This window comes from Nomascus leucogenys, chromosome 7b, assembly GCF_006542625.1.
Source record: "Nomascus leucogenys isolate Asia chromosome 7b, Asia_NLE_v1, whole genome shotgun sequence".
Lineage (NCBI taxonomy): Eukaryota > Metazoa > Chordata > Mammalia > Primates > Hylobatidae > Nomascus > Nomascus leucogenys.
Genome location: NC_044387.1, coordinates 58844425 through 58866758, shown reverse-complemented (window position 1 = coordinate 58866758; position 22334 = coordinate 58844425). Strand labels below are relative to the sequence as shown.

General features: G+C 55.4%; 2 protein-coding genes across 22 annotated transcripts in view; one reads left to right on the top strand and one right to left on the bottom strand.

Annotated features, from left to right (window-relative positions):
• PISD (phosphatidylserine decarboxylase) overlaps window positions 1-5068 on the top strand; it is a 44893-nt gene extending 39825 nt beyond the window's left edge. For 4 of the 8 annotated variants that reach the window (XM_030816151.1, XM_030816153.1, XM_030816152.1 and 1 more), the window contains 5 exons: window positions 1729-1965; window positions 2141-2279; window positions 2471-2617; window positions 2902-3062; window positions 3738-5068. In XM_030816151.1, the coding sequence (XP_030672011.1) occupies window positions 1729-1965; window positions 2141-2279; window positions 2471-2617; window positions 2902-3062; window positions 3738-3962 (909 nt within the window). In that variant the 3' untranslated portion in view covers window positions 3963-5068. The remainder of the gene's footprint in view (window positions 1-1728; window positions 1966-2140; window positions 2280-2470; window positions 2618-2901; window positions 3063-3737) is intronic. The other 4 variants (XM_030816149.1, XM_030816148.1, XM_030816147.1 and 1 more) reach the window with 1 other exon arrangement.
• SFI1 (SFI1 centrin binding protein) overlaps window positions 5012-22334 on the bottom strand; it is a 127235-nt gene continuing 109912 nt past the window's right edge. For 9 of the 14 annotated variants that reach the window (XM_030816134.1, XM_030816139.1, XM_030816133.1 and 6 more), the window contains 17 exons: window positions 21887-21968; window positions 21395-21573; window positions 20357-20432; window positions 19477-19572; window positions 18940-19016; window positions 17160-17262; window positions 15507-15603; window positions 12254-12414; window positions 11717-11791; window positions 10368-10442; window positions 10054-10230; window positions 9729-9982; window positions 8719-8790; window positions 8300-8531; window positions 6701-6833; window positions 6500-6578; window positions 5015-5446 (listed from right to left, as the gene is read on the bottom strand). In XM_030816134.1, coding sequence (XP_030671994.1) covers window positions 5146-5446; window positions 6500-6578; window positions 6701-6833; window positions 8300-8531; window positions 8719-8790; window positions 9729-9982; window positions 10054-10230; window positions 10368-10442; window positions 11717-11791; window positions 12254-12414; window positions 15507-15603; window positions 17160-17262; window positions 18940-19016; window positions 19477-19572; window positions 20357-20432; window positions 21395-21573; window positions 21887-21968 — 2269 coding nt within the window. In that variant the 3' untranslated portion in view covers window positions 5015-5145. Of the gene's footprint in view, window positions 5447-6499; window positions 6579-6700; window positions 6834-8299; window positions 8532-8718; window positions 8791-9299; window positions 9983-10053; window positions 10231-10367; window positions 10443-11716; window positions 11792-12253; window positions 12415-15506; window positions 15604-17159; window positions 17263-18939; window positions 19017-19476; window positions 19573-20356; window positions 20433-21394; window positions 21574-21886; window positions 21969-22334 lie in introns of those variants that run through there. The other 5 variants (XM_030816141.1, XM_030816145.1, XM_030816140.1 and 2 more) reach the window with 4 other exon arrangements.

Here is a 22334-nt window from a genome sequence, read left to right as displayed (position 1 = left end):
CCGGGATGTCAAAGGGGTGGTTCAGGAAGGATGGATCCTGTTTGGGTCCCTTAGGGTGAGGACACCCTTAAGGAACCCAGAGGCGTGCCTCAGGAATGGGCAAGGGAACTGGCTTGTCTTCTCCTGTTCCCTAGAGGGCTTGCTCTTGCCCTTGGCTTCCCAGGCAGGTTGACCCCAAGGAGGAAACCCTGTTCCTGGGCCTTTGACAGTCACGTGGGTGTCATCAGAGCTCAGGGTCACTGAGGCACCCTGGACATTAGCCCAGGCTCCCACCGGTGCCTGGGAAGAGCCTGGGCTCACATAGCCCTTCTGTGTGACTGGGCATGAGGTGGGAGGGGTAAGAGCAGCTCTCTGGGAGCTTACCTTACCTTGGAGAGGTGTTGAAAGTTGGAATGAAATCAGTTTTACACCTTGGGGAGTTGGTGTCTTGGTTGTGTTAAGAGAAGCGTCAGCCACCAATTAGAGGCAGTTTCTACAGTGGCAGCAGCACCTTAAGTTTAAGAGGCTGCCCCTTCCTGGGTACCTGGCCCTGCTGGAGAGCTCTGGGACCATCTAGTGGGACCCAGTGCCTGTCCCCAGGCCATCGTCTGTCTTCAGGTGCTCCAGGCTTCCCTGAAGGAAGAGAGAACAGAGGGGCCTGAGGGGATGACTTCCCTTTGCCTCCTGGGAGGAACCCCAGGTGCAGACAGCTTTATGGCCTGACTCAGTCACAGTAGAACGTTGGGCCGGGCGCGGTGGCTCACGCCTGTAATCCCAGCACTTTGGGAGGCCGAGGCGGGCGGATCACGAGGTCAGGAGATCGAGACCACGGTGAAACCCCGTCTCTACTAAAAATACAAAAAAATTAGCCGGGCGTGGTGGCGGGCGCCTGTAGTCCCAGCTACTCGGAGAGGCTGAGGCAGGAGAATGGCGTGAACCCGGGAGGCGGAGCTTGCAGTGAGCCGAGATTGCGCCACTGCACTCCAGCCTGGGCGACAGAGCGAGATTCCGTCTCAAAAAAAAAAAAAAGAACGTTGAACACAAGTGCTGCCGTGGGGCCGAGGTGGGGCTCAGCAGGGCTGGGCTTCTCAGACTGGCTGCATCCAGGCCCTCAGAGTGCTGGCTGGACCTGTGGGGGCTGCAGACCCTGTGTCTGCAGCTCAGGCCCAGGTGACAGTGACATCGCAGACCTGCATCTGAAAATCCCTGTTGGTGCTCAGGGTCTCCTCCTTCTTCCTGTTAAGACAGAGGGACACACTTCGGGCTGTAGACTTGTTCCATGCACTTGGGAGCCTCCTCCTTTCTCTGGTGGTCTGGGATATGGGCAGTGACCAAGGGCAAGATGCCCACCACCTCTCCACACACTGTGATATTGGGGTCACCATGGCTAGGGTCACACACTGTGGTTAGGATCAGATCCGTTTCCAACCCCCACTTTAAGAAGTAAGACTGCTGGCCGTCTCCCATTCTGGGACTGGAGCAGTTGCCATTTGACTTTTGCATGAAATGACGAAAACCACTGGAGTTGTATGTAAATCCAGCACTCCGTGTGGCAGGAGTTGGCAGGTGCAGTCTGGTTCCCAGTGAGAAACAGCCACATCACAAAAGCAGCGTGGGGCACCTGGGCCCTGGTGTCCTCCGTGGGGTGCAGATTCTCCCCTGAAGTGAGAGCTGGGCTAATGACACTGCTTGGGCTCTCTGGAACTGGGGCAGTGTGGTCAACTCAGCCCCTTGCCCTGTGGCCTGCAGGTGGCTTTGTACAAGTCAGTGCCAACGCGCTTGCTGTCACGGGCCTGGGGTCGCCTCAATCAGGTGGAGCTGCCACACTGGCTGCGCAGGCCCGTCTACAGCCTGTACATCTGGACGTTCGGGGTGAACATGAAAGAGGCCGCTGTGGAGGACCTGCATCACTACCGCAACCTCAGCGAGTTCTTCCGGCGCAAGCTGAAGCCGCAGGCCCGGCCTGTCTGCGGCCTGCACAGCGTGGTGAGGCCCGACCCTTTCCTCCTGCAGGCAACAGGACTTTTTCCTGCCTCCCCAGCACAGCCCCCCGGTCTCCAGCGTATCTGGAAGGGGCAGGATGACAAGGGGAGGTGGGGGCTGTCTCCTGGCGGGAGGAGACCCTGCTCTCCCTGGCAGCAAGCCTCTCCTGCCCTTCCAGATTAGCCCATCGGATGGAAGGATCCTCAACTTTGGGCAGGTGAAGAACTGCGAGGTGGAGCAGGTAAAGGGGGTCACCTACTCCTTGGAGTCGTTCCTGGGCCCGCGTACCTGCACAGAGGACCTGCCCTTCCCACCAGGTGGGTCACTGCACAGGTGGGGCTGGGCAGCCCTGCTGCTGTGTGGCTGGACCGGGAGGGAGGGGAATGCTGGGGAAGGAACTGAGGCTGGCATGTGGGGCCTCCCTGAGAATCCGTGTGCAGATTGCACTTGGGCTCCGTGCTGGGTGCTCACTGTGTTGGTGGCCCCCACGTCTGCTCCTACTTCACAGCCACCTCGTGTGACTCCTTCAAGAACCAGCTGGTCACCCGGGAAGGGAATGAGCTCTATCACTGTGTCATCTACCTGGCCCCTGGGGACTACCACTGCTTCCACTCTCCCACCGACTGGACTGTGTCCCACCGGCGCCACTTCCCAGGTCAGCCCGGGGCCAGCGTGTGGGGGGAGCTGCCTCTGTGGGCGTCATATAGAGGCTCTCAGCTTCTTGGTGTCAGGGGACCAGGCTCCAGATCAGGGTCATTGAGGCCAGGAGTTGACTGCTTTATGCAGGCTGGTTGTGGGCAGGGGACTGTGGGGCCCAGTCGGCTCAGCATTTGGAATGACATCAGGGCAATAGGCCATGAGTCCCTTTGGGTCTTGGCTGCCCTGGAGTGGACACACCGGGCTCTGGACAGGGAGTAGCAGCGTTCCCTGCCTCTGCAGGCTCCCTGATGTCAGTGAACCCTGGCATGGCTCGCTGGATCAAAGAGCTCTTCTGCCATAACGAGCGGGTGGTCCTGACAGGGGACTGGAAACACGGCTTCTTCTCACTGACAGCTGTGGGGGCCACCAACGTGGGCTCCATTCGCATCTACTTTGACCGGGTAAGCAGGATCTAGGCCCTGCCAAAGCCCAAGGGCCGGACCTCTTGGGTCTACCTTGTCTGCTGTGTGATGGATGCGCTGGGACTGAATTCTAGGGAGGCCACATCTCTGGTCAGGCCTGGCTCTGCTGAGCAGCTGTCCTGAGAATGGCCGCTCCACCTGCCAGCCAGCTGAGGCTTCCCTCCCTCCTTGCACTGCTGGAAGAGATGGAGGGAATTAACCTCCTTGCCTGGCACCTGGCTTCTGCTAGGAACCATGGTCAAAGGTGAGAGTGAGGAGGGAACAGAAAGGGAGTGTTGAGCTCGGGGTGGCTCATGCTGCTTACAGCATGAGGGGGTCAGCACTCGCAGGTCTGTTGCCCACCCTACCCCCAGGGGCTGCCTTTTTGGGTGTCAGTTTGTGACCAACGGCCTTGGCTCCCACGGGTGCCGCTCTCCCAGCACCATGCATGGAGACCACTGGGCCCGACTGTTCCTTGTCCTTCTGGGCCCGGTTCACAGCAGGTGTCAAGGCTGTGTGTGAGATCTGGCTAGACCAGGCCCACCTGGCCCTGAGGTGCCATCCCCACCTCCCTTTTGGAGCTGGGTTGGGTGGTGGTGGGGACAAGCAACCCAGTGGGGTGACACTGTGCAGTTGGTGGCCCAGGCTCTGCTGACCCCCAGCCTATCACCACAGGACCTGCACACAAACAGCCCAAGGCACAGCAAGGGCTCCTACAACGACTTCAGCTTTGTGACGCACACCAATAGAGAGGGCGTCCCCATGCGTAAGGGCGAGCACCTGGGCGAGTTCAACCTGGGCTCCACCATCGTGCTCATCTTCGAGGCCCCCAAGGACTTCAATTTCCAGCTGAAAACAGGACAGAAAATCCGCTTTGGGGAAGCCCTGGGCTCGCTCTAGAGTCTCTTTCCTGATTACGGCTGCTAAGGGATCTTTTCCAAACAGAGTGAGGGTCTTTTGAAGAGGGAGGCCCATGAGGCCATCCAGGTGAGGGCCTGCCTTAGGGTGGGTGGGAGTCTGACCAGGTAGGACTTGAATGATTCGGCTCCCACCTGTTCCAGAGGTGCAGACAAGAGGTGGTGAGAGCCCCCGTCATGCCCTCAACCTATCCCGTTCCTTCTCCCTACAAATAAAAAGTGCAGGCTGGAATGATCTCAGTCACATTTGGATCTTTTTAAACATTGTACAGATGGGAGATCCTGCATTCCTGACTGAACCTTCAGATGGTCTCGATTGTCGTTTTTTCTTGCTGCTCCTCCCCCCCATCACCTGGGCTGTTTTCTGTTGGCCCCTTTTGTTTTTTGGCCTTAACGCTCCTGCTGCACAGGGTGAGGTGCCTCCTTGGCACAGACTGTGGATGCCTCTCCCCCAGCAGAGCCACACAGCCTTCGTGACAACTGCTTTCCGTTCCCAAATTCACCTCATCCTGCTCTTTAGAAAAGCGGTCTTTGTGCTTGTGGCTGAACGCATCACCCTGGACTCTGCCAGTGTCTTCTGAGGACACTGATTAATGATACAGACCTTTGCAGTACCTGATGAGTGACCTTCTGGAGCTGGCCAGGTCCTCTGCAGCAGGCAAGACCAATCAATCACTGAACCTGCCTCATGGCACCAGAGTGAACAGGGCAGGCAGGTGGTAGGCCCGGCTGGGGAAATGGGAGAGTTCCTGTCCCCCTCCACATATCCCTACATGAAATATGGGAAAGTTGCTGCTATTGATTCAGGGTCTGTCTGTCTTGGAGGCAGAGGACCCTTAGTGGATAGTTGGTCAGTGCCTGGAAAACCTGTCCCAGTTATCAGGAATGCGGGCCTGGGGAGCCCCCAATGGCGGGGACAGGGCCAGATTTCATGTTGACCCTGGGGATGCTGTGAATTTCTCCTGCAGGAGAGACATTGAATTTTTTCAACTGTATCAGTAGCACAGTATTTTTGTATGAAAAGTGGGAGACTTCTGAACAGTAATTCATTTAATTGCAAAACATTTTGAAATAAAAAAATCAAACTTATAACTTTGTGTTCTGTTCCTGGAGATGGCCTGAGGCCTCCCCGACAGCCCAGCACCCACGTTCCTGGGGCGAACATGCTAGAACAGGGCCTGCCGCAGGGCCTGGATGCGGGCAACGCAGGCGCCAATGGGCTGGCGCTGAGCCTGGAGCTCCTCTGCCAGCTGCTGGATCTGCATTTCCACCTGGGGCCAGGGAGGGACAGGCAGGGCTGAGGAGCACAGCCCGGGGCATCCCCAGGGACACCTGGGGATGGCGTGGGGCCTCACCTGTTCCAGCTCTTTCTGCACCTGCTGTTCTACTTCCTGGTCCTCAGGCCCCGACTCCTCTCTGCTCAGCTCCAGCCACCTGCACAGGCTGCTCGCTTGCCGCTGGCAGGACCTGAGGGGTGAAGATACCCACTGCCTGCCAGGCTGGGTCCTTGGCAGAGCCCCATCCGGCTCAGGGAGAGGCACCTCAGCTAATTCTGATGCGGGTATCGGGTGGAGAGAGGTGGTCTGGTAGGGCCCCTGACCTGACCTGCAGGCCCCTGCTTGGGAGCCAAACACTTGTTCTTTTTCCTCTCCCAGTCTCCTCTGCCCTCCCCAGCAGACAGCAACTCAGGTGGGCCTGGGCAAAAACACACTCCTTGTCTCTCTTCCCCTGTGCAGAGCCAAGGATGAGGCACCAGTCTGCTGCCCTGGAAGCTCTGAGGCTGCTGCATGTTGATGGTCCCCAGACCACTGAGTGCAGCTGGGTCTGGGGCCTGTCTCCTCTGCACAGTTTTTTTTTTTTTTTTTTTTTTTTTTTTTGAGATGGAGTGTTGCTGTGTTGCCCAGGCTGGAGTGCAATGGCGCGATCTCGGCTCACTGCAACCTCCGCTTCCCAGGTTGAAGCGATTCTTCTGCCTCAGCCTTCCAAGTAGTTGGGACTACATGCATGCACCACCATGCCCGGCTAATTTTTGTATTTTTAGTAGGATGGGGGTTTCACCATATTGGCCAGGCTGGTCTCGAACTCCTGACCCTGTGATCTGCCCGGATCACGGCCTCTCAAAAAGTGCTGGGATTACAGGTGTGAGCCATCGCGCCCGGCCCTTCTCTGCACCTTTACTATCAGTGTTATAATTAGTCACTGGGGACAACATGGCCTCATCAGGTTTTTAGAGTTTTGCTCAACTTTATCGTCCCCCTATAGGAAGCAGGGCCTCTGTGCACAGGTGAGGCTGACGACTTGGGCCCTCCTAAGCAGCACCGAGCCGAGTAGAGAGCCATGGTGGAGACGGGGTCTTTCTAGACAGCACACACTGAGGGCTCCCCACACCTCTCCGTGGCTAGACCGAGACCACCCACAGGACCCTGGCAGCTGGCTTGGGGGAAGTGGAACTGCCCTCCCACCTTTCCAGGCAACACCTGCTCCTGTAGCCAGGGCCGCAGGGCGTTTCGCAGGGCTCACCAGAGGTTCTGCTTGGTGGTCTGGTAGTGCAGTAGTTGCTGCTGGATCCCCTCAAGTTCAGCCTCAAGATCCAGGCTGCCTATGGTGACAGAAGTAAGCTTGTTTCAGACCATTTTCCCCTCTGGGATCAGGATAAATGGCAAGTCCCAGGTCCGGGAGTGGCCTGAGTGCTTTCTGCCCTGACAGGGCCCAGGTACACACCTGCAGTTGAAAGCCCAGGCCCAGCCCTGGTGGCTGAGAAGTCCCCAGGAAGGAGTAGATGGTGGTCAGGGACACTGGCCAGGGATGGGGGGACCAGGGGCTTATCCCTAGGAGTAGCCGGCTGTGCTGACACCTGCAAAGGAAAGAAAGGTGGATGCTGAGCAGGGAAGCTAGGAGGAAGCCGAGGAGGGGGACGCCAAGTCCTTGTCACTGCCTGCCCTGCAGGGGTGGGGGAAGACCAGGCCCCCAGCTGCAGGAGCTGGGCTTCCCAGGCACTGGCTGTGCCAGCTCATTCAGTTTCTAGCCTGCCTCTGCACACAGGGCCTGGTACTGTAGGGGAAAGTCCCACAAGCAACTAGGGAGCACCCCATGTCACCACAGCCCACCTCGCGCCTCCACTGTCTGAGCAGCTGTTTCTAGCCTTGCCTTACCCAACCTCCACCCCCACCTTGCTCTAAGCTCATGACCTTGCTGAGCTTCGACGTCAGTGAGAAGTGGTAATAGGCCACTGCTCTACAGCCTCCTCCATGCCCTCCTCTCCTGGTGAGAGTGGACTTGCCCCTTCCATCACCGGACAGGCGTCAAAACCCTTTCAAACCCACATTCAAACCATTCCAGCCAGGGTAAGTGGCCCCACAAGGCCTAACTCACCACAGGAATTGGTTCCTTCCTGTCCCCTCATCCCCTTTCAGGAACCAGCTGCTTTGGTGGCCTTAGAGCAGCTGTCACTTCCATTACTGAGCTCTCACACCCCCTGGCCATCCCCACCCAGGCTCCCCGCTTGGAGCCTCATCTCCTCTCTCCTTCCCCTGTACTTTCCTCCTAGAGGCCACAGTGGCTCTGGGGTTACCTTCGGCCTGTACTGAGGATTCTTCTTAATATCTGGCCCTGACCTCTTCCTTGAAGGTCAGACTCAACGTTTGCTTTCTCTCAAGTTTGACATCAAGAGCCTGGTTCAAAACACTCTTGACACTTCACCCCAAACCAGTCCCCACCCCCAGTTCCTTCTTCCAGTCAAAGAACTCTGTTTCCCAAGTTACTCAAGCCAGCAGCCCCCATCAGCCTGGATTCCTTCCTTCCCCTTACTCCACAACTCCCTCAGAGCATATCCTGCCTTGTCTGCCTCCAAGAGAGTACCTGTCTCCTCTGTGGCAACCACTGAGCCCAGGCCACCAGTACTGCTTGCCTGGACCACATGGTCATGGTGACCACAGCCTGCACAGAAACCTGACACGGTGCTCCCTGCCAAAACTCTTCACCAACTTCCTACTCTTCTCAAATCCCAGGCTACTTCTCAGCGTGGCCTGCAGGACCCTACGTGATCTGCAGCCACTTTACTGGCCTGCAGGCAGGGGTTTTTCTTTGCTTGTCTCTGACTAGAATATGAGCTTCAGGATGGCAGGGCCCTTGGCTGGCTGTTCACTGCTGTGGCACTTGGACCTGGTGTGCAGTGGCTACCTATGCTTGTCAAATGGATGAGTGGCCTCCCTGTGCCAAGGTTTTCCAGAAACAAGTACAGCTGTGGCATGAGAAAGAGCACCAGAAGCCAGACCAAAGAGTGAGAGCCCCAGTTCCCAGGCCTGGTGGTGGAGGACGTACCCTGGCTGGTGCAGCCGCCCTGCAGGGCATGAAGGAGGAAGGAGGCAGCAGCAGCAGCTCCGGGCCTGTGCTTGCTGTCGGGGGCTGCTTCAGGCCAGGGATGCTTGACAGGGCCCCAGGCAGGGGGCTGTGCGGGACCAGTGCTGTTGGGGCCTCTGCCAGGAAGGGCCGCATCAGGGAGGGAGCTGCTGGCTGAGCCATGCCGAGGTTATGTTCCTGCGGCTTCTGAGGCCTGAGCACAGGGAAGGCAAGAGCCTGGTCAGGCCACAGGACCCTCCTCTGGGACCAAAGAACAAGGAGGAAAGGGGGCCACCCACCTCAGGGCTGCCAAAACACAGGCCCCAGATGGAGGTGCCAGCTGCCTTAGGGGACCCCTGACCACCTCCCCCTGCCTGCCCACGGGGCCACACCCCAGGGACCTCTGGCTCTGCGCAGGCTCCAGCAGGAAGTGTGGGCGTCGCGGCTGCTTCCTCGCTGAGTGGGCAGTGTTGCTGGGAAGAAACATGGGGTCTGTTCCCCTGGGCTGACCAGGGGCTGAAAGGGGGTCTGAGATCTCTGTGGGATCCCCAATTTTATAGGGAGACTGAAAGTCAGAGAAGGCGAGGCCAAGGTCAGCAAGTAAGCTGGGGTGGGCCTGGGCCACAGAGCTCCCAGCAGTTCCGACAAAAGGTACCTGACGCCAGGGGACTGCTTCACCCACATTGTCTCTTTTGACCTGCAGAGCAACCCCAGTGATGCAGGTGTACAGGTCACCAGGGTCCATGTCACAGGGGAGCAGCCTCTGAGATGTTCAGGATCCCATCAAGGTCAGTCAGTGAGGAGCAGAGCAGGGACCGGGATCCAGGCCCCATGCACCCACCTGACATCTCCCCCAAGGCCCAAGGCTCTCGGGTAGTGCTGCTTGCTGTGGGAGCCACCAGCTTCATCAGCACGGGGCAGGGCAGGTTAGGGTTTGAGGAGACCATAGTAGGGGTGGGCAGAGGGACAGGTGCCAGCTCACACAAGAAAGAGGAGCTTCTGACAAAAAGCCAGTGTCTTGGCTGTGATGGAGCAGAAGAGAGGCCGGCAGGCGCGGGCAGGAGCTGAGCAACTTGTTCCCTTTGTCAACTACGTGTATGATTCCGGAAAAGATCGCGTCAGCAGGACGGGAGAGAGGGTAGGAAGGTGTTGCAGAGGAAGGGACACCTATTTCCTGAGCTTTGGCAGGCAAAGGAGAGAGGGTCTGGAAATCCCACTCCATTCTCTCCCTCTTGCCGTGGGAGGGATGGGATCTGGCTGGAGAAGAGGGGATTCCCAGCAGCTCAGCTGTGACAAGGCCCTGACCAGCCTGTCCCGTCCCTGTCAGGGCTCAGTTTTCCTCCCTGCTATGCCATCCAACCTTTTGCCCAGGGTGGAAGCGAGGAGGACAAGGTGAGCATGGGCTACTCACAGCTCCAGGGCGTGGGGCTCCTCAGCAGCCAGGCAGCCCAGAGCTCCCTGAGGCCGAGGAGCCTGTGGCCTCTTGGTCTCAAGGGTGGCATCCCCAGCTCCAGCAGCAATGCGGTTGAGAAGGGGACCCTCAAACGTCACTTTCCTGCTGGATGCGATGGCTGCCAGGGGCTGAGGCTTCCCACCCCGGCCCAGCACTTTCTGTTTCCAGAGCATGGCACAGCGGCGGACGGCACGATGGAGACTGTGAGCCGCCTACGACACAGCCTCTGGTCAGGTCATGCCACACCCTGCCTGCTCCCCACAGGAAGGGGCCCTGGGCCTACCTGGACCTGCTGCTGGGCCTGCAGCTGCTGCCGGGAGGCCTTCATGCTGGCCGCAAAGCGCAGGAGCCGCGTAGCACCCTCCTGGAGGAGCTGCCCCTGGTAGGCCTGGATCGCCCGCTGCAGCCGCGCCTTCTTTCTCCTCCTTTCCAGTACAAAGGCCAGCCACGTGGCCCACACCTCCGGGGAGGACAGGAGGTGAGGCCCAGGTCTCCCTGCTTAGGGCTCCCCCACAGACCAGGTGCCCTCCCTCCACCCAAGGCAGGGCTAAGGCCTGAGGGAGCGGCAGGAACGGTAGGATGCAGAGCCCCAATTACCTTTGCCTGCAGCGAGAAGGCCCAGAACCACAGGGCCCGCACTGTTGCCCGCTGCTCCTGCCTCCTGGCTGCCAGCTAGGGCCAGAAAGACCAGATCATTTCCCAATTGCCCCTTCAGGGAGGCCGTGCTGATCACAGGGCCCTGCCCGGCTCGTCCCTCTTGGCTCCCTCTCTAGTCGAGGCTCCCACTTCCTCCACTAGGAAGGGCCAGCCTTGTGCCTGGCCGTGAGGTGCTCAACACACGCTCCATCTGTGGCCTGAGGAAGGACCTTTACAAAAGAAGGTGGCAAAGGGCTCCTGCAGGGGGATGCGTGGAGGCAGCGGCCTAAGGTCCGGGGAACGGTGAAAACAGGACAACAGGACGGGAAGAGGGAGCTGGGGACATGTGGGCGCTGCTCTATGTGATCCCTCTTGGCTTTTTAGCAAGATCCCAGCAAAGCCTTAAAACACATTTCATATTAATTTTTAAGATATTATGCTGATTTTTTGAGATGGAATCTCACTCTCATCCAGGCTGGAGTGCAGTGGCATGATCACAGCTCACTGCAACCTTGACCTCCTGGGCTCAAGCGATCCTCCCGCCTTAGCCTCCCGAGTAGCTGGGACCACAGGTGTGCACTGCCTACACCCAGCTAATTTTTCTGTTTTGTTTTTGTAGAGATGGGGTCTCACTATGTTGCCCAGGCTGGTCTTGAACTCCTGTGCTCAAGTGATCCTCCTGCCTCAGCCTCCCAAAATCCTGGGATTATAGGCGTCAGCCATCATGCCCGGCCCACTGATATATATATATATAATTTTTTTTTTTTTTTTGAGACAGAGTCTCGCTCTGTCGCCCAGGCTGGAGTGCAGTGGTGCTATCTCTGCTCACTGCAAGCTCCGCCTCCCGGGTTCACGCCATCCTCCTGCCTCAGCCTCCCAAGTAGCTGGGACTATAGGCACCTGCCACCGTGCCTGGCTAATTTTTTTGTATTTTTAGTACAGACGGGGTTTCACCGTGTTAGCCAGGATGGTCTCAATCTCCTGACCTCGTGATCTGCCCACCTCGGCCTCCCAAAGTGCTGGGACTACAGGCGTGAGCCACTGCGCCCGGCCTCCACTGATGTATTTTTTAATACAACACTGTAGAAAGAGAAACCAGGCCTTGAAGTAACTGGTCTTATGCAGGCTACTGATGGAAGGAATCTGATGTGCCCGGAAATGACAGGAAGGTGGTAGAGGAGGTGGCCCTGGGGAGGGTGATAGTAAAAATACTGAACTAGAGGTGTAGGCTGAAGGTCATTCACTGCTCGGGCCTCACAGGCCAGAGGACGGAGAAGGAAGTATGGACGGGACATCTCCCCGGTTCCCACCTGTTGTCTCCACTGGCAGAAGCAGGTCCGACTGAGTCTCTGTGCCAGCAGGTGGGTGCTCTGCCTGTGCAGGAGCTGGGGGAGAGCAAGTGCACAGAGAGTGGCGTCCTGACCTATCCTAGACAGCCTGGGGTGGGTCCCGATCTACCCCAGCCTCTGCCCAGCTGAATGTCCTCCCATTGCTAGGCGTCCTGGATGGTGCTGGGGGTCTCCTGCATAGGCAGGGAGTGCCGCCCAGAGGACTCACGCTGTAGGTCCCCCAGCACTGATAAGCCACGGGTCAGCATGAACCAGGTTTTTCCGCTGAGCCATCTTCCCTGGGAGACACTGGATTCTGGGGCTGGCTACTCGCTAGGCTCCACCAAAAGCCCAGAAAGGCTCCTGCAGCTTTGTCTTACAGGACCCCAAACCACCCACCACTCATACCGGCTGCATGGAGTGCTGTCAGGAAAGACCCCTTCCTGAGAAATGGTCTCCTGGCCTGGACACCCCTTGCCAGGCAGGCGGAACTTGGAGAGTTGCCACCGTCAGCCTCACCCTCTTCCTGACACACTCCAGATGGTGCGTCTTCCACCGGGCCAGCCCCTCCAGCAGCAGCTGCCGGCGGTGGTGCTGGACTGCCCTCTCTAGCTGCAGTCTCTGCTGGGCTGACCTCCGGCTGCAGTCCCGCCAGCGCTGAAACCAGGTCCGCAGACAGCCTAAGGCAGATCCAAGTCAGAGTTTGCCGTTTTGTGGGATTTCCACCAGTGACTACGTAATGGTGAACGTGCAGACAGTAGAGATGGCTGTGCGGGGATAGGGTCCGGGTGTCCAGCCCACACGGTGAAACTACCACACGTGGACCATGGCCCCTCTCTAGGAGCCATGGCCACCTCTGCCAACAGTGAACACCCTGGGGACTGGAACCAGATGTTTACTGTTGTGCTCCCTAAGGGCCCTCCCAGAGCCACGAGCCTGTCCACAGCCTCCACAGGGGTGCCAGGGGGCCCCCAAGAGTCACGTGCAAAATGCTGCTGGGCACATGGAAGAAGAGCCTCAGTCTGAGGGAGAAGGAGGAGCCCCCACTTCAGCTGCAGCTTGCAAGAGACGGCAGCCTGTTTTGTCAGGGTGGAAACCAAGGCCCAGTCAGAGCAGTCAGACCAGCCCAAGCCACGGCTGGGGAGGAGAACACTGGTCGCCAGGCCATGCCCTCTGGCTCCCTGGGTTCTGCAGGCATGGGCCACATCCTGCATTTTGTTTTTGTGTCACCAGACTCTCCCTTTGGTGAATCTTTCTTGGGCCCTGAGAGAACTTTCTTTTTAAGACAACAGAACAGGGTTGAGAGCAGGGCACAGATGCCAAGATGAGGAGCCCTCCAGGCCCACTGAGGCAGGCAGGGAAGGCAGCAGATCACAAGCGGGAGGCACCCACGTTAGTGCTGCATGCTGATGCCTGGGCTCTGTCCTAAGTGTGTATCTCTCTACCTGTCATCTCACTTGATCTCCATGACAACCCCAAGAGGTAGGCAGTGTTATCCCCATTTTACAGATGAAGACATTGAGACTCAGAGAGGGGCTCTGCTGGAGGCCACACACACAGCCAGGTTATGACCGCCAGCCTGCACTTCTTCAGCACTCAGCATAGTGGGTCTTGTGACATCTTCCCCTCAGTCCCTCCTCCCAGCCCCACCCTTGGCCTGCCAAGGTGTGCCTGAGACACTGAGGCCTTAATATAAGGCAATCAATTGTTCCCCAGGTATTTACTGTGTACCTACTATGTGTACACTGTCTTGCTGCCCAGTCTCCCAAGTCTCTCATACCATCTGTAATGGACGTGGCAACCCAAGCCTGCCACCGCCTCCTTCTAAGGAAAATCCTTCAGAGAGCAGCGGCTTCGGGCCACACTCAAACCCGTCGCCTCTAACTTCCCACCACGGCCAGGAGTGGGCACCTGACCCTTAAGGCAGCTGACCCAAACTGGCCAGAAGCCTCTGGAGCTTGAAGCTGCACAGTCAGGTGCCCAAAGGGTCAGGTGCAGAAGCTCCAGAGCCCAAGGGCTGGCTAAACCCCTCGGCTTCTTTCTTAGTGAACTAGAAACACAGTGCTGGTTTCTGAGCTGAGGAGGAGCTCCAGGACCCAGCAGCACATTCGTGGCGCAGTAATGCAGCCATGTGGGATGGCTGACCCCACGGTTTTGTCCCCAGGACGTGTGTTGAAACATGCTCATTAACACACACGCTACAGTCAGAACCAAACCAAAGCTGATTCAGTTTTGTCCTGGAGCAAACTCTATTAAACCAACTTAACCACTTGGTCAATTTCTCTATGGGCCAATTTAAACAACTTCTAATTGTTTTCACTTTTGTTTCTATTTTCATTTATTCTAAAAATGAGCTGCCCCCTTCAGCGTGTCAGATTCTCCTACTATGGGACCCCTAGCTGTGTTAGGAGGCAGCTCCCCACGGGTCTGCCGTGTGTCTGTGCATCTTGCAAGCAGGGACATGGACTCCTGTTCTAGACTCTTTCCAAAGATTTTTTAGAAAAGACTAGGTCTTGGCCAGGCGTGGTGGCTCACGCCTGTAATCCCAGCACTTTGGGAGGCTGAGACGGACAGATCACAATGTCAGGAGATCGAGACCATCCCAGCTAACACGGTGAAATGCCGTCTCTACTAAGAATACAAAAAATTAGCCTGGCGTGGTGGCATACGCCTGTAGTCCCAGCTACTCTGGAGGCTGAGGCAGGAGATTCACTTGAACCCCAAGAGGTGAAGGTTGCAGTGAGCTGAGATCACACCACTGCACTCCAGCCTGGGAGACAGAGTGAGACTCTGTCTCAAAAGAGAGACTGGGTCTCATTCTGTCACCCAAGCTGGAGTGCAGTGGTGTGATCATAGTTCATTGCAGCCTCCAGCTCCTGGGCTCAAGAGATCCTCCCACCTCAGGCTCCTAAGTAGCTGGGACTATAGGTGTGTACCACTGTGCCCTGCAATCTTTCCAAAGATGTATATACAGCAGGCAGTGGGACTTCCTGAGATCGAATTAGAAAGTCTCTGGCCCCTAAACATTCAAGGGCCCAGCTACACAAGGAAGCAGGATGCTAACACAGTGAGGGCTGACCTGACAAGCAGCAAGAACTTTCCCATCAAAACAACCCCCTCCCCAACCACCCCAAGCTCCTCCATTCCAGCTTCTTTTATTTCTCTGTAGATCTCAAGCTCTAGCCTTTCATTTTAACATAAATTGGTTGGCAATCAGTTGGGAATAGATTTCTAAGATATACTGGACTGAACAGTGCCCCCTCCACACCTGCCATAGTCATGTCCTTCCTGGAACCTCACAATGTGACTTTATCTGGCACTAGGCTCACTGCAGATGTAATTGGTTAGGATGGCGTCACACTCAAGTAGGGTGGGCCCTTCATCCGATATGACCAGAGTCCTTCTAAGCGACCCAGACACAGGAAGGAAACGACATGTCAAGATGGGGCAAAGACTGGAGCAATGGGTCTACACGTCCAGGAAAGCCATGACAAGCAAGAAACAAGCTGGGAGAGGCAAGGAAGGACCCTCCCCTAGAGTCTGTGGAGGAGCACAGCCCTGCCACACCTTGATCGCTGACTGCCAGCCTCCAGAACTGAGAGGGCAATTTTGTGTTGTTTGAAAACTCCCAGTCTGTGGTACTTTGTCATGGCAACCACAGGGAACTGGCATGTATGAGGAGACAGACAGACTTATGGGGGCCACAGGGATCTCCACAACAGTGCTGTCTTCACATTCCTCAACATGACTTGCTTCTGGGGCCCCCACTTACCCCTGTCCAGCACCTTCCGGGCCTCCCAGATGGCACAGTCCTCCTGCTGTAGGTAATATATCTGCACTGACACAGCTTCCCGCCACTGGACCAGGACCTATAGGCAGGCAAGGAGCACAGCAAGAGTTGCTATACCTCCTGGCTTCCGGGGCCACCCCAGGTCTGTGACGGTGGCTCCTGGACAAGCAAGGCCAAGCTGTTGCCATTTGCTTCTCACACATGGTCCAGGAAGTAACTGCCATGCACACAGACCACTGAGCAATAGGACAGGGCCCCAGCCCCTCACAGGAAGCCCAGCATTTCGGCTGCTGGGACTCTTCTATCAGGATTTACATATCATACCATGCCATAAAGTAGTGAAGTCATTACATAAATGGGTCTTAATTCTATTTATATATATATATTTATATTATATATAAATATATTTTACATACATATAAAATATATATATATATATATATATATATATATATAAATATATATATATTTTTGAGACACAGTCTCGCTCTGTCACCTGGGTTGGAGTGCAGTGGCGTGATCTCGGTTCACTGCAACCTCTGCCTCCCAGGTTCTAGCGATTCTCCTGCCTCAGCCTTCTGAGTAGCTGGGATTACAGGCATGCACCACCATATCCAGCTAATTTCTGTTTTAGTAGAGATGGGGTTTCACCATGTTGGCCAGGTTGGTCTCGAACTCCTGACCCCAAGGGATCCACCCGACTCAGTCTCCTAAAGTGCTGGGATTACAGGCGTGAGCCACTGCACCCTGCCTCTATTACTATTTAGTAAATGGAACAAACATACGTTGTATACATTCTTTTGTATGAGTGATGCCTACAAAATCACAATAACAAAACACTTGCCCAGGGGATGCCTGCTGCCTGCTCCGCAAGCTGTTATGAACTCCATTCCCACCAAAAAGGCCTCCTCTTCAAGCTCTGAAGCCAAGCAAAGATTCCTGTGTTCCTCCTTCCAGGGGAAGGGAGGCACAGGCTAGCTTTGGAGTACTTTTTCTCTTTTTTTTTTTTTTTTTTGAGACAACCTTGCTCTGTTGTCCAGGCTGGAGTGCAGTGGTACAATTCAGCTCACTGCAACCTCCACCTCCTGGATTCAAAGAGCCTGTAATCCCAGCACTTTGGGAGGCTGAGGCAGGTGGATCATCCGAGGTCAGCAGTTCAAGATCAGCCTAGCCAACGTGGTGAAACCCTATCTCTACTAAAAATACAAAAATTAGCTGGACGTGGTGGCGCAAGCCTGTAGTCCCAGCTACTGGGGAGGTCGAGGCAGGAGAAATTGCTTGAACCTGGGGGATGGAGGTTGCAGTGAGCTGAGATGATACCACTGCACTCTAGCCTGGGTGACAGAGTGAGACTCTGTCTCAAAAAAAAAAGAAAGAAAGAAAATACTGGTTCTGATAAGAACTAGTTCACTTATGATGTGTTATGTTTCTATTTAATGCATATCGGTTTGTAATTCAGTAAAAAAACTAAACATGTGCCCACATGGATGTTTGTGTGTGTGCTGGAGGAAAGTTACCCATTTTCTAGGTTCCTTATTCAGTTCAAATCTCTGGCACTACCCCCTACATCCCACGCCCTCAGCAGAACACAGTCCCAACTCTCCTGGGTGACCAGCTTGCCTCCTTATACCTCACCTTGGAACATATGGTCCTTCTGTAATGAGTACTTGCTTCAAAGGTTTTTCTGGCTTCATACACTCGGGCCATGGTGTTCTCTTTCCAGCGACGTAATGCCCCACTGCAGATGCATGGGTGTGGGGAGGGCAGATGACACCAGGATGGAGAGAGAAGGGAGACTCCTGTGAATCATTCCTACCTTCCCCTACTCCTTTTTTTTTTTTTTTGAGACGGAGTCTCGCTCTGTTGCCCAGGCTGGAGTGCAGTGGCGCAATCTCGGCTCACTGCAAGCTCCGCCTCCCGGGTTCACGCCATTCTCCTGCCTCAGCCTCTCCGAGTAGCTGGGACTACAGGCGCCCGCCACCATGCCCGGCTAATTTTTTGTATTTTTTTTAGAGACGGGGTTTCACCGTGGTCTCGATCTCCTGACCTCGTGATCTGCCCGCCTCGGCCTCCCAAAGTGCTGGGATTACAAGCGTGAGCCACCGCGCCCGGCCTTCTTCCCCTACTCCTGAGTCAGGGACTCTACACCTAAGAATGTCTGTTTCGCCAACACCCATGTTTACTTGCACGTCTATGTCCAACAAATGGCTACTGAGCAGCTGCTCTGGGCTGGGCACCAAGAGTGCATGAGGGACCCAGCACTGCTGGAGACCAAACTCCAGGTGCTACGGGGATAACAGGGCATAACCAGGCAGTGGCACCACAAGTGACTCACACTGTGATAAGAGAAGTGTGGAGAGACAGGGAACCCAGCGGAAGGTTGCCTATGCCTCAGCTTGCTGCTGAGTTAGCTCAGGGAGTTCTTGCTTATTCCACCCTGTCTGAAGAGCAGGATGGGTGCTCTATGGGACCCCATATGAGGGATGGAAGCGTTTATTTATTTACTTTTTAGAGACAGGGTCTCATTCCATCACCCAGGCTGGAGTGCAGTGGCATGATCATGGCTCACTGCGGCCTTGACCTTCAAGGCTCAAGTGACCCTCCCACCTAAGCCTCCCAAGTACCTGAACCACAGGCAGACATGACCGTGCCTAGCTAATTTTTTTATATTTAGTACAGACAAGGTCTCGCTATGTTGCCCAGGCTGGTCTGAAACTCCTGGTCTCAAACAGCCTCCTAAAGTGCTGGGATTATAGGGGTGAGCCACTGCGCCCAGCTAAGGATGGAGGTGTTTAAAGTCCACAAGACCCCACTGCCCACAGGCCACCAGGAATATCATGTGCTGAACAAATACAAAGGAAGGAAATGAAAGGGGGCATATGGGAGGACTACTGGGAAGGAATGAGGTTAGAGTTTGGCTTAGAAAGAGTGGCAGAAGTTGCGGAAGCGCCCTCCACAGGGGTGAGTGGTGCAGATGGTGTGACAGGGCCTAGAGGTGACGGTGGAGAGTTAGTGACAGGCCCGCAGAGCAAGCTGGAAGGGGACTATCTGGAAATTGACAGGAAAGGGAGTCGCTGAAGCCTCTGGAGTGGAAGAGATGACAAGGTGCCTTGCAAAGCTGAATCTTGTAGGTGTGAAGCAGGGAGGAAAAAGTGCTCAGAAGAGCAAGACAAGTGGCTTTTAAGGCATGCAGGTGACAGCTGCTTTCCAAGGTCCCGCCCTGCACACAGCAGGGGCTTAAGACAAATGAAGGCAAACCCATGAGTGAAGTGGAAAAGCCAAGACCATGATATTAGCGACTAGGAACCCGGGATCATCCCCGACCTGGCCCTCGGCAGGACCCCCTAAAAGGCTAGGGTTTGGAGTGCATTCCTTGTTCCCCAGCTGGAGCCTGGGAGGCGCCCGGGAGACTCACCGCAGCAGCTGCCTGTTGTGCTGGCTCTCCCTGGCTGCCACCTCCCAGAGGATGCTCCGCACCCCGCTCTGGTAAGTCTGTAGGGGACAAGGAAGACTGAGGCGGCTCTTGGGCTCACACTTCTCCCTGTTTGGGCAGGCCTCAGAGGTGCATCTACCACAAGGCTGTCATGCCCAGAGCACTCAAAAAGGGTAGGAGAGGCCAACAGCCCTTGGTCCCAGGGCTAGCAGACCCTCTCAGACGACAAACTGTCTCACAGGCCCTCACCTCCTAAGTCAAACCATGGCACTCCAGGGCAAGGAGCTGCTTTCACTGCAAGGCTAGTACCCACCGACAGCACTTGTTTCCACTTGGCCAAGCAAGAATCAAAGAACCCTGTGGCCTAAGGCCCGCTGTCTGGGGCACTTGCTTGGTTTGAGGTGTGTCACATGACTCTGTTCTGGGACAGACAGGAAGAACAAGGAAGGGAAACAAAGTCTATAGAAACCTCCCCTGTCCCCACAGCAAGGAGATCAGGAGGGAGGCAGCAGCTCCTACCACCCACGCCTGCAGCGCCCTGTGTAGCACGCTGTGCTCGTGGTGCAGGTCTGCTCGCATCAGCTTCTGCCGCTCCGCTCCCCGCAGGGCCAGGCACTGCAGACAGAGGAGAAAGCAGCCACCGTGGGCTGGGGTCTGAGTTGGGGGTGGCTTCCTGCTTTGCCTCCATTTTATACGTCATCTGTATGAGTGTAAATTAATCTCTCTGGCCTCATCTATAAATATGTGCTTCTTAGGGGTTCTGTGATGATTTGATGAGGCAAGTGCTTGATTTGTGGTAAATGCCCAATTAATGTGAGTTTAAACATTTTTTACACTTAGTAGGACTCCTGTAAATGGTTAGATCAGGAATTTTAGATGCAGTAAGTTCAAATAAGAACAGCCTAGTATGTGAAAAGAACACAAAAATTTTGAGCCAACCATCTCATAAAACTGAGTTAACACTTTATGGCCGGGCGCGGTGGCTCAAGCCTGTAATCCCAGCACTTTGGGAGGCCGAGGCGGGTGGATCACGAGGTCAGGAGATTGAGACCATCCTGGCTAACACAGTGAAACCCCGTCTCTACTAAAAATACAAAAAATTAGCCGGGTGTGTTGGCGGGCGCCTGTAGTCCCAGCTACTCGGGAGGCTGAGGCAGGAGAATGGCGTGAACCCGGGCGGCGGAGCTTGCAGTGAGCCAAGATCGCGCCACTGCACTCCAGCCTGGGGCACAGAGCAAGACTCCGTCTCAAAAAAAAAAAACACTTTATGTGCTGCCTGTTCTCTTCATTCAGCTCAGAGGTAAGTGGTGTGGCCCGTATGTTGCCTGTGAGTCCTGCTAACACACAGCCCACCTGTCCAAAAGTCATACACGGGTGGCACCTCACACCAAAGCCTTACCTCCCTCCACTGGCTCCAGGCCCAGCGCAGGAGCTGGGCCATGTGGAATTCTGCTGCCCGCACCCTGCCCGTCCTCCTGTGGGGAGATGGCAGAGCTCAGTGCTGCAGCCCCCACCCAGTGAGGGCACCCTCTATGGGCTCCTCCTCACAGTCCATGGCCCTACCTGGTTAAGTTTTTGGGGGAGCTGAGACCCTCTCTGAAAAGCTGCCAAAGAACTTGCACTCTCAGAAAAAAGCACCTATGATCAAATTTTGGCCTGCAACTTCCCAGGGCTTCAAGTGCCACTGAAGCTCACACGTGCAGGTGTGAAGCCCCCGACTGAGAAACTGGTTAAACATGGTCAGAGTGTGACAGTGAGTGAGATCCTCAGAACACACAGTGGATACTGAAAGGCCCCAAAGCAGGACAGTCTCTGCAGTGACTGGGCTGCCTCCCCTCCGCTCTCTAACTACGTGGTGTGGTTAAAAACTGCCACGACCCACCCACTGGCCACAGCTGCTGGTCTCTATCCCTTATCTGCAGCAGTCAGCTATCACAACATGGGCCCATCAGTTTGTTCCCTGGCTATGGTCACTTTTGTTTGTTTGTTTGAGGCAGAGTCTCGCTCTGTTGCCCAGGCTGGAGTGTAGCGGTGCCATCTCAGTTCACTGCAACCTTCACTTCCTGGGTTCATGCAATTTTCGTGCTTCACTCTCCTGAGTAGCTGGGATTATAGGCTTGTGCCACCATGCCTTGCTAATTTTTGTATTTTTAATAGAGACGGGGTTTCTCCATGTTGGTCAGGCTGGTCTCGAACTCCTGACCTCTGGTGATCTGCCCGCCTCAGCCTCCCAAAGTGCCGGGATTATAGACGTGAGCCACTGCGCCCGGCCAACCTAGTTTTACTTAAGACTCTTTTAGGTTGAACTTCCAGAACTTACAACCAGAGCCTGGGGTAATGCAATCCTCCAGACAGGCACTTGGAGCTGACGGTGCTGCTAGTACAATCAAAGCTGGCCTGGGATGGAAAGGCTTGTAAGGCAGAACTGGCCACTCACTCTGTTCTGAGCCCTTGGGCACTTTCCCTCCAGAGGCAGAAAGCTTTCTTGAGCTGCCTGTGGCGGTGGTGGGCACAGGCCACTGTTTGCCACTCCTGCTCCTGGTGACGTGCTGCTGCCTGCTGGTGCCACATGAACCAAGACCTACACAGAAGCTGTCGCTCTGCGTGAAGGATGGCCTGAGGCAGGACAGGAAGGAGAGAACAGAATAAATCAAGTAGGAGAGAGGCACAGAAGCCAGGAAAGAATTTACAGGCCACAAATAATGACTAAGGCAAAAGGAATGGATGTCAGGACGTGGTCCAGCCCAGAAGCTGTCTGTAGGCTCCACTGAGAAAGGACAGACGCCCCAGAGCCTGCCCTGCCTCAACAGTCAGAGGCAGGAGCCCTCCAGTGAGGTCCAAGCAACTTCCTGAGGAGGGGAGGCCGTGAGTGCAATGGCTTCAATCAGATCCTGACCCTCCACACATCTCCTCAGGGACAGCCATTTACCATTCTCTCCGCCAGGCGGTTTTCTCGATGCTGAAACATCTTCTGCCTCCAGATAGAAAATACTTGCTTCTCTAATGTCTCCCTAAAAAACAAGGAAGAATGTAAAGCACTTAAAACAAAAACAAAAATTAACCGAAACAGAACTAGAAGTTCCAAATAATTGGATTTTTCCTTTTATACCATGCTATTGTATAAGAGGTGAATTAAGTGGCTGGGCACAGTGGCCCATGTCTGTAAGCCTGATACTTTGGGAGGCCAAGGCAGGAGGGTCGCTGGAGGCCAAGACAAGCCTGGGCAACATAGCAAGACTCCATCTCTACAAAAAAAATTTAAAAATTGCTGGGTGTGATGGTGTGTGCCTGTAGTCCCAACTACCTGGGAGGCTGAGGTGGGAGGATCGCCTGAGCCCAGGAGTTTGAGGCTGTGGTGAACTATGATCATGCCACTC